The sequence below is a fragment of the Cajanus cajan genome, chromosome 11, assembly GCF_000230855.2.
Source record: "Cajanus cajan strain Asha chromosome 11, NIPB_CcT2T_4, whole genome shotgun sequence".
Lineage (NCBI taxonomy): Eukaryota > Viridiplantae > Streptophyta > Magnoliopsida > Fabales > Fabaceae > Cajanus > Cajanus cajan.
In genome coordinates, this window is record NC_138527.1 from 787,788 (window position 1) to 798,941 (window position 11,154).

Genomic DNA, 11,154 nt, shown 5'->3' on the forward strand with positions numbered 1-11,154 from the left:
TGAGTTAATGGAATAATGAATGTGTGACATGCATCATATGCATATGTTACTCTAGGTGTGCCGCTGAGGCCGCATACCAGTGATGCTAACAAGGTGTACCTTAGGGTCACTGACAGTTGTGATATGCTAACAAGGTGTACCTTAGGGTCACCGACAGTTGTGATATGCTAACCAGGTGTACCTTAGGGTCACCGACAGTTGTGATATGCTAACAAGGTGTACCTTAGGGTCACCGACAGTTGTAACATGCTAACAAGGTGTACCTTAGGGTCACCGACAGTTGAACAGGTGTGCCTTAGGGTCACCAGTGATGAATTGTGAAACTTCCTTATGGCGCCACATGCATGCATTTATGAGTCGAGTTCATGACAGCATAGTATGATAAATGAGTATATATGTGATATTGATTATTTATGTGTATTGTGTACATGTGACTTATATTTGTTGTGCGTGTGTGCTATCTAACCTTTATTTCTGCACCTGAAACTGAGTGAGATGTTTCTCACTCCCTTGTTGTTTTTGTATATGTTTAAATTATGTTACAGGTGATCAGCATCATGAGATGTTGGTAATGAGGCTTAAGGCTTCAGTTGGGCATGCTCTGATAGGATGTGACATCGGGCATAGCTAGGCTTATTTTGGATGTTATTGTTTAAAAAGCTTTAATTTTCTCTTTTTTTGTAATTTTGAACGTTCTTGAGAAAATACCAAAATGTACATCTTTGTCATACTATTTTATTACATGATTTGAAAGTTATAAATTAATTCCTAACTAGGAGGCACTGCCACCTTTACTAGAATTAATATATATTTTCCTTTATATAATTTCTTGAGTTTTAATACTTATATGTTGATTTTTTTTATGATTGATGAGTTACGAATGTGAATCTTCTACCTTATGATATTTGAAACAATTGTTTTATACATGAAAGATGTTATTAAACTATGAAAGATCTTATTTACTCAAAAAGAAAAAGAAAAAAAAATTGTTGTTTACATTTATTGTGCATTAATGTTGGGGTAGAGGGTGTCACATAAGTAGCAACCGAAGCCAAATTCAAATAAAAGAAAGGTCAAAACAGTTCGATTATGTGGTGATTTAACCCAATTGGTTTGATGATGTTAGTACCATGTTAGTTGCATATATGAACTGATTCTTAGCTCAAACTGATTATGTGTTTATGTCTCGATCGAGCTAGTTAGTTCAAGCTGAGTTTTAAGACACAGCTTGTACCTTATGGAATGACTAAAAGTATTTACCTAAAATCACCACCTAAGATAACAATTTTTCCTCCAAAAGGAAGACTTAAATTGTCAATATTAGACACCAAAGAATATTCCTAAAAGTCTTGTCAACAATTTCAAAGAAATGTTTGAGTCTTTGGAGTTTCATTCATTCCCCATATGATAAGCTTTAACTTTGTTATTAACTTAGCTAAAGGACTTCCCTCCTCAATATTACAAGTAGAATCCTCATCAATATTTAGTGAAATTACAAATCTTAAATGTGTTGTTTTTTGTCACAACATGTACCTCAACTATAACCAAGTTTGAAAGTTTGTGGTGGTTGCGAATATTTCACCTAATCTTTAAGAGTTCTATCTATAATTCAATTAAATTTATGCAACACGTCCTTATCTAACTATTATGTTGAATTATTTGTTAAGTAACTTGAAAACTTTTTTTTTCTTCACAAAAATGATTTTGATTATACTATCCACAAAATATTCTCTTAAGGGAACATTTAGAAAAGGGTAAGGAAAAAAGTCATTACAATTTATATCGATTTTTTCTTTAACAAGAGTTACTTTCACTCCTTTAAACACGAAAAATTTCTCACTATAACTTTGTTATAATCAAGTATTTTAACCTCTCTTCTTATTACTACACTTTATAATCTTATTCCAAAGTTTATTTATCCCAAGTATTTTTCATATCCTTTTAAACTCTACACTTAATTAGAACCCAAAATTACTTAATTATAATATATTGTAAAAAGGAAAGTTACTTACAGAAGTGAGCTTACAATATAATATTAAACACAAATACACAACAATAGCAATTATTAATACCTAATAGTTATTTCCATATGTTATAATTATTTATGTGAAAATGTTTTTAAAAATAAATTAAATAATTCTTTTTTAAGAATATGAGTATAGGTATTAAAAAGAGGCATTTTTTTATGATTAAATGGATCAAAATAAGTGTGTTCTTAAAACAACGGGCCTTGCTTTAAGATGTAAAACCATTTATTTAATTTTTTAACTGGATGTAAAACCTTTTCTTAAAACTCCTATTAGTGGAACTGTGAGACCCCCCCTCCCGTGGTTCTTTCTTTCTCCCCCCCCCCCCGACACTCTCCACTCACTCTTTGGCTGAATCACCTTCCACTTCCATATCTCTTTCTCATTTTTCCTTCCTCACTCTTTCCATTCTTGCCTTGGAACCGTAGGTGCTGCTGCTGAGTAAGGACTCAGATTTTCGTTCAAGCTCTTCTCCGTTCTTCCCCGTCTTAGCTTTCTCCTTCCTGGAACTCAGACCATTGGACGGAGGTAAGGGAAGCTAGTGTTCTTTTGGTTCTACTTGGCTAAAAACGAGTTCTTTGAGCTCTTTTGCCGCTGATGATGATGACTAAGGCCTGTTTGAGTTGCTGAAAAATGGAAGTCTTGGGGGTTTTGTGGTTTTGAGTCAAAAGTTTGGAATTTTCTTTGATTTGTGGTTGCATGCATTTAAAGTTGGTATCTTTGAACTCCTTGATGAAAATGTGACATTTTGGTTGGATTGCATGTGAATTTTCTGTGAAGAATTGCATGTTTATTGAGGATTTGAGTGAAAACGGAGGTGAAATCCATGGAATTTTCGAAAGATCTGAAACCTACAGCTATAGCCGTGGAATCACAGCTATAGCCGTGGATTTGCAGCCATGGGTGGAAGGGAAAACTGATCTGGCCGAGAGTTGCAGCTAAAGCGCTGGATTGAGCGCTGCAGCGCTGGGCCTAGATGACCGAATTTGGTCTCAAGGTCTTCATGGAAGTTGTAGCCTTGGATGTTATCTTTCCAATGGCGCTGGAATCACCCAAAAAGGAGTTCTAGAACTCCAGATATGGCCATTTTAGTGAAGAGGGGTCAAGCTGCCAGCATTACTTGTAGCTGTTGCGGTTTTTGGATTTTTTAACAAGGTAGATGAAGGATTTGAGACTTGGTGTCTTCATGAGAGTTGTAGGAAATTTTATTATCTTTCATATGAGATAAGGATGAGCATGGTAGGAGTAGTATAACTCCCGATGCGCTGTTTGTTGTGATGGTTGCCCTTTCACATTTAGTGATTTGGTTAAGTGGAAAGTTGTTTTAGGTACTTAGGTGTACTCTTGTTGTTGGGGGAGTAATTTGACAAGATAGATGAGTTGTAAACAAGATGGTTGGGTCAGATTAGATGTTGTTTATGTTGATTTAAGCTGATAAAATGATGAACGTGTTTAGCTGTACTAGATGTATACTGTTGGGTTGAAATATATGTAATTAGTAAACCTGTTGAATGGTTGTGCCGTGTTGTACCATGTTGAGCTGTGTTATGCCATACTATACTATGCCAAATAGTGTGGTACTGTAGCCGTTAAGTCGGTGCTGTTGTTTGCCACATACGTGGTGCTGTAATAACCGCTAGCTGGTGCTGATGTGTGCCTAAGTGAGAGGCCATTCTAACCACTTGAAGTGGTGTTGTTGTTGTGCTGTTGCTGCTACTAAGCAGTGTTGATGTAACCGCATCGCGGTGCTGATGTTGTTGAGCAGTATGAGTTGTGCAGATGTGCTGATAATTATAGCGATGAATTTAATTACCTTATTATGCCTTTGCTGATATGTTTGATTAAAGAATACTAGCTTACCCTTTGTTGTTTTCCATGTTGTTGGACTGCGATGATCATACTATGTATGGGAGCAGAACAGGAATAGGTGGGCGTCCTGGGATGAGTCTCCGGTGGACCTTGGAGCTGTTTTGCTTGTGTGGATATTTTGATTGTAGCTACTTGGGATAGTAGCATTTGGTTGTAATTTTCTTTGGTGCACTTTAACCCTAGTCAGACCAGAACTTAGTATATTATATATTCTAGATCCTATATTTATATACTTGTTCTATCTGTCTGGAGTTTCTAGTGTGCGATGCCGTGTGTAGTGACTAGCCGGGTCGTTACACTTTAGTGGTATCAGAGCAGTTCAAGTCTAGTGGACACTCTTTGGGGGTGATCCCTTTAGGCTTTTTGCTGTGTTAACTCTGTGCTGTGTTATTTTGTTGTGATGTCTGCTGTGCTGAAACTGCTGTGATGAATTGTTGTGATGTCAATTGGCTGAAACTGTTGTGCTGAGATTGCTGTGATAAACTGTTGTGTGGTTGATTGATGTGTGGTTTAGCTATTGTTTACTAAGGCTACTGTTATTTTTGTAGAAGATGACTAGGACCAATGAGCAGATAGCCCGTGCCCTAGAGATGTTGGCCATGGCTATGCAACAGCAAAATGCCTATTTTGCTAGGATAGAGGCTGAGAGGGCTGCAGCTGGTGCAGCAAGACCTGCAGGGTCACAGGAGAGTCGAGATCTTGCTGAGTTTCGAAAGTGTAACCCTCCACAGTTTGCAGGAGATGGGGATTCAGAGGTAGCTGATCGCTGGATCCGTGAGCTGGAAAAGATTTTTACTGTTTTGGGATGTCCTCCAGAGAGGAGGTTAGCATATGCTGTGTACATGCTTGTGGGAGAGGCTGAGCATTGGTGGAGAGGCACCTATCAGATGCTTGTTGCTAGAGGAGTCACAGTTGATTGGGAATGCTTCCAGACGACATTTATGGAGAAGTATTTTCCGGAAAGCGTGAGGCATACCAAGGAGGCAGAGTTTATGCGACTGCATCAGGGAGGAACGACAGTTTCGGAGTATGCGATAAAATTCGAGCACCTGGCCCGATTTTATTCGCAAAGTATGCCTGAGGCTTGGAAATGCAGGAAATTTGCAGATGGATTGAGATATGAGCTGAAGAGGATGGTGGTGCCTATGGCCATCACCGAGTTCCCCGCCTTGGTAGAGAAGGCGAAAGTGGTAGAACAATTGGAGGGTGGTAATCGTATTATGAGGACTGTAGGTGGACCATCTGGGTCCAAGAGGGGCGAGAGTCAGAGGAAGCCGTATGATAGGCCTCAATCACAACAAGGGGGTCCTGCCAGCAGGCAATCTTCCAGTACTGCTAGTGGAGGTAGACAGAGGGGAGGTGCCACTCTGAGATGTTTCAGGTGTGCTGGATCCCATTTTGTCAGGGACTGTCCGTACACGGAGAGCCGTTGCTTCAGATGCCATCAGATGGGCCACGAGTCGGCCAACTGTCCTGCTAGGGGCAGACCAGACAGGAGTACTCAGAGGAGTGATGTGCAGAGAACTGATACTCAGAGGAGTAGTGCACAGAGAGCTAATACACAGAGGAGTGACAGACCCACTACTGCTGGTAGGGTATTTGCTTTGACTGGTGCTGAGGCTTCGACTTCTTCTGATCTTGTGAAAGGGAAGGGCAAAGCTGCTGGTAAGGATGTGATGATTCTCTTTGACTTTGGTGCTACGCATTCATTTATATCTTATGCTTGTGTTGCTATGCTGGGTGTACCTGTATGTGATATGGGGTTAAGACTGCTAGTGTCTACACCCGCTTCTGCTTCTGTGATTGCTTCTAAATTGTGCGTTGGGTGTCCGGTTGTGGTGAATGAGAAGAAGTACAAGGTGAACCTGATTTGTTTATCTTTGGTGGATATTGACATAATCTTAGGGATGGATTGGTTGTCTGCCAATCGCATTCTTATAGATTGTGCCAATAGGAGGTTGATTTTTCCTCAAGCAGAGGATGAGCTGTTGATCTCAACCAGCCAGGCTGAGTCCTTGCTGAGAGATGGAGCAGAATGTTGTCTTCTGCTTGCTGCCATGAGTGTGGAGACCGAGAGGGTCTTAGCTGATATCGATGTGGTGAGGGAGTATGCCGAGGTGTTCCCTGATGAGGTGCCTGGGTTGCCTCCTGTTAGGGAGATGGAGTTCAGCATTGACTTGGTTCCAGGTGCGGGACCAGTGTCAGTAGCTCCCTATAGGATGGCTTCTGCGGAGCTGGCCGAGCTGAAGGATCAGCTGGAGGACTTATTGGAGAAGCAGTTGGTGCGGCCGAGCGTTTCACCGTGGGGTGCTCCGGTGTTACTAGTAAAGAAGAAGGATGGAGGTAATCGGTTGTGTGTGGATTACCGGCAGTTGAACAAGTTGACCATTAAGAACAAATACCCACTTCCTCGGATAGATGACCTGATGGATCAACTGAGGGGAGCATCGGTGTTTTCCAAGATTGACTTGAGGTCGGGCTATCACCAGATTAGGGTGAGGGAGAGTGACATACCGAAGACTGCTTTCAGAACTAGGTATGGTCACTATGAGTATGTCGTGATGCCGTTTGGTGTGACCAACGCCCCTGCTGTGTTCATGGACTACATGAACAGAATCTTTCGGCCGTTCTTGGATAAATTCGTAGTGGTGTTCATTGATGATATCTTGATTTATTCAAGGACCCCGGAGGAACATGGAGAGCACTTGAGGACTGTGTTGGAGATTTTGAAAGCGAAGCAGCTGTATGCTAAACTTTCAAAGTGTGAGTTCTGGTTGGATGAGGTGAAGTTCTTGGGCCACGTGATTTCGGCTGAGGGGATTGCTGTTGATCCGACCAAGGTGGAGTCTGTGTTGCAGTGGGAGCGCCCAAGAACTGTCACTGATATCAGGAGTTTTGTGGGTTTAGCGGGTTACTATCGAAGGTTCATTGAAGGATTCTCTAAGATAGTAGCGCCTCTGACCCAGCTGACCAGGAAGGAACAGCCATTCATTTGGACTGATGCATGTGAGCAGAGTTTTGTTGAGCTGAAGAGGAGGTTAACTACTTCTCCTGTGTTGGTGCTACCGGATTCTGGTGAACCTTTTGATGTATACTGTGATGCTTCTCACCAGGGTCTAGGTTGTGTATTGATGCAAAACGGGAGAGTGGTGGCGTATGCTTCAAGGCAACTGAAGACTCATGAGAGGAACTATCCCACTCATGATCTGGAGTTAGCAGCTGTGGTGTTTGCCTTAAAGACTTGGAGGCATTACTTGTATGGAGCTCGATTCAGTGTCTTCAGTGATCACAAAAGTCTGAAGTATCTGTTTGATCAGAAGGAGCTGAACATGAGACAGAGGCGGTGGATGGAGTTTCTGAAGGATTTTGATTTTCAGTTGATGTATCATCCAGGCAAGGCCAATGTGGTGGCAGATGCGCTGAGTAGGAAATCCATCTACATGTCAAGTATGATGATTAGAGAGCTGGAGTTGGTTGAGAAATTCAGAGATTTGAATCTCTGTGTGGAGTTAGCTCAGGATCACATTAGTTGTGGGACAGTTACCATAACTAATGAGTTCTTGAGGCAGGTTGGACTTAAGCAGTTGCAAGACGCCAGACTGGTTAAAACTCAGTAAAAAAGTGTGGAATGACGTCCAATTGACGTCATATTTATAGGGAATAGGCGCAATACGGCCTACAGAAGCAATACGGCCGTATTGAAATTTTTGAACTTCAATACGGCCGTATTGAGTTCAATACGGCTGTATTGAAGCTTCAATACGGCCGTATTGATTTCAGTACGGCCGTATTGAAGTTTCAGAAACTTCAATACGCCGTATTGAGTTCACTGCGGCCGTATTGAAGCTTCAATACGGCCGTATTAAGTTCAGTACGGCCGTATTGGGCTTCATTCCCTCCACTTCCTTATTTTGAGCCATTCTAAGACCTCTAGACCTACAGAGAACCCTCCTAGGGCCTTCCAGGAGTCCTTCTGGCTGATCTTCCTTCAGTCTTCGAGAGTCTTCAAGCTTTATTTCCGACCCGGACAATTTTAGGGGTCTACAGCTGCCCCCCCTTTACTTAGTCAAACGGTCTTTTGGTGTACCGGCTGACAAGTAAAGGAGTTGACCCAATTGTCCGGGTGATGTGCCAACCTTCTGACTTGTAGCGTCTTCCGGTGGAAAATTGTTGAGTAGCCTCTCCAGGTTGTTGCATACCTCGGCGCTTCTGACAACCTCGGTAGCTAAGTTTAACACCAACGTGCCTTTGACGACGCTGATGGCTGAGTATTGTCTCTCCAGACCTTGAGTATTGTCTCTCCAGACCTTGAGTACTGTCTCTCCAGACCTTGAGTACTGTCTCTCCAGACCTTGAGTACCGTCTCTCCAGACCTTGTTTGAGTACCGTCTCTCCAGACCTTGTTTGAGTACCGTCTCTCCAGACTTTGTTTGAGTACCGTCTCTCCAGACCTTGTTTGAGTACCGTCTCTCCAGACCTTGTTTGAGTACCGTCTCTCCAGACCTTGTTTGAGTACCGTCTCTCCAGACTTTGTTTGAGTACCGTCTCTCCAGACCTTGTTTGAGTACCGTCTCTCCAGACTTTGTTTGAGTACCGTCTCTCCAGACTTTGTTTGAGTACCGTCTCTCCAGACTTTGTTTGAGTACCGTCTCTCCAGACCTTGTTTGAGTACCGTCTCTCCAGACCTTGTTTGAGTATCGTCTCTCCAGACTTTGTTTGAGTATCGTCTCTCCAGACTTTGTTTGAGTACCGTCTCTCCAGACTTTGTTTGAGTACCGTCTCTCCAGACTTGTGCATACCTCGGTGCTCTCAACAACTGGGTAGTTGAGTATTGCCTTTTAGGCTTTGAGATGATTTTGTCTCCACAGTCCACGATGCTGCTTCGACGGTTTTTTCTGATTTTGTGCCACTGAGGGCTGGATAACGCAGGGATCCGTCTAGGGGATGTGCTGTAACACCATGGAAAAATACTAAGTTATTTAGTATATATGTATGTATGTATATGTTATTTATGTGGATTTGGAATGTACTTACTTCTATGCATGTTGTATGTTAATGTGGTTTTGATTAGTTGTTTAAGCATGATAGTGATTTTATAGTATGAGATGAGAGGTTGATGTTTTTATAGTTTGTATAGGCATGTGTGTGCATGAATTTGGTGAATGATGCATTGTACACCATTATACTGAACTTGTACTAAGAGGGAAGAAGACTGATCACCTTCCTTCTCATCTTGGTTAAGTGAAGTATTATGGCATGCAACTCATTATTCCAAGCATCTATATCTGAAAGTGATATTTGTTTGTGTGTTGACACATGTTGCATTTCATATGGTGGTGAGTTGTGAGTATTGCATGGAGAGGAATAAGATGGGTAGGAGATCGAAGGATAGGAACATAAGATAAATCTGGTCTTTCTGAGTGAATTTGAGGTTGTTTCAGAGCTTAGGGAGTTGAAATACTTCAAGGAATAGGATATTTGAGGTGAATAGGTGCTAAGGGTGAAATTTGGAAATTTTCGAAAATGGCTATATATAGGGGCTTAGGACCGGAGGTTTTCATTTTTGGTCAGCAGAGACAGTTTTTAGAGAGAGAAAGTAGAGAGAGAAAGGCTCTGGTCCGGAGGGAAACTGAGGACATATTTGGGAAGCTTATCAAGCCAGGATCAATCTTCACAACTGGAGTTTCAGGAGATTTGGCCTCTAAAGCCTTGAAAATTGAGATTGAAGTTTGAATTGGGAATTTGGGGGTTTGTCCAAATCTTGCATTTCTGAAGTTTCTGAGGTAAGGGTAGTACTTATAAGACTTAATCTAGTATGTATGGGTTTGAAATATCATATTAATTTCATGATTTAAGCTTGATTAAGGATGGATTGAGGAAAAAGGGGTTTGATAGGGTTTTCATGATTTCTTCATGATTTCTATGGTATAATGGTTAATACTTGATTTTATTGCTTAAAATGTTGTTTTTGGATAGTGTTTATGCTTTGTAATGGTTCAAACTCGTATATTTTGGATTAGATTCATGATTGGAAGGAATTTTGAGGTTTTCGAGGGTTTCTGGTCGCTAGTGCGCCGGGCTCAGTTCTTCGCGCCGGGCTTGAATTCATCAGAGACCATCATTGCAAAATCACGCCGGGCGCGAGGCAAGTCGGCCGGGCTCAATTTAAAAACCGAGGTCTCTGTTTGAGTTTTGCGCCGGGCTGGATATTAGTGCGCCGGGCGTGCGTGTTTTGGTTTTGAGTTCTTCATGAAAGTTTTAGCCTTGGATGTTAGCTTTCCAATGGCGTTGGAATCATCCAAAAAGGAGGTCTAGAACTCCATATATGACTGTTTTAGTGAACAGGGGTCAAGCTGTCAGCATTGGTTATAGCTGTTACGGTTTTTAGCATTTTCAACAAAGTAAATGATGGAATTAGGACTTGATGTCTTCATACGAGTTGTAGGAAATCTTCTTATCTTTCATATGAGATAAGTATGAGCATGATAGGAGTAGTAGAACTCTTAATATGCTATTTTATGTGAAGATTGTCATTTCATAAAGGGTAATTTGGTTAAGTTGGTTATAGTTGTTTTGGGTGTTTAATTAATTATGATGATATATATTGGGTATGGAATGTGACATGATTTTGGAAATGATTGCATGTAATTGTGGAATATGCTATATGCATGTGGTTTGGAAAAAAAAAAGTAAATAGGACTTAAAGGAGTAAGGTTATGGTATGGATTAGATCTCTTGGTGAGATCAGGATATAATCTTTGGAAAAATATGAAATTGGGAATCCTATGGTGAGGATTCCAATGTGGAACTTTTCCAAAGGTTATATGATAAACCACTTCAGATGTTAGGTGGATTCTGAAGTACTCCTTTAAGTATTCTATTTGCTACCGGTATGGGGGCCAGGCCGAGTCATACCGATGGATGAAGTGGCCATGATCACCAGGGTTACGTGACGACGTAATTCCAGCTGTATAATTCCATGAGAGGTCAGGTGTGATTCCTGGGTTGCTGATATGTTTCAGCGTGCGTGTCAACACTTGGTGGATGGTGTTGAGGCCAACATTGTGAGGATATGTTGGTGTGAGATCATGGAATAATTATACAGTGGTGTGACTTTGTTTCTGGATGTGGAATATGTATACAAATGGTGTGGATTGTATGCATTGGATTTTAGATTTGATTTATATTTGGCATGGAAATAACTATTTATAAGGTTTATTTCCTTGGTGCGGATATATATATATATTATGGATAAATA

The 11,154-nt window shown here is 41.2% G+C and overlaps 1 protein-coding gene across 1 annotated transcript; it reads left to right on the top strand.

Annotated features, from left to right (window-relative positions):
- The first annotated feature begins 2,024 nt into the window (after nucleotides 1-2,024).
- On the top strand, nucleotides 2,025-7,596 carry LOC109814547 (uncharacterized). The gene is made up of 2 exons (XM_083067114.1): nucleotides 2,025-2,555; nucleotides 3,944-7,596. Exon 2 carries the CDS (start codon nucleotides 4,448-4,450, stop codon nucleotides 7,511-7,513), a length of 3,066 nt encoding a protein of 1,021 aa, XP_082923240.1. The 5' UTR covers nucleotides 2,025-2,555; nucleotides 3,944-4,447; the 3' UTR covers nucleotides 7,514-7,596.
- The last annotated feature ends 3,558 nt before the right edge of the window (nucleotides 7,597-11,154 follow it).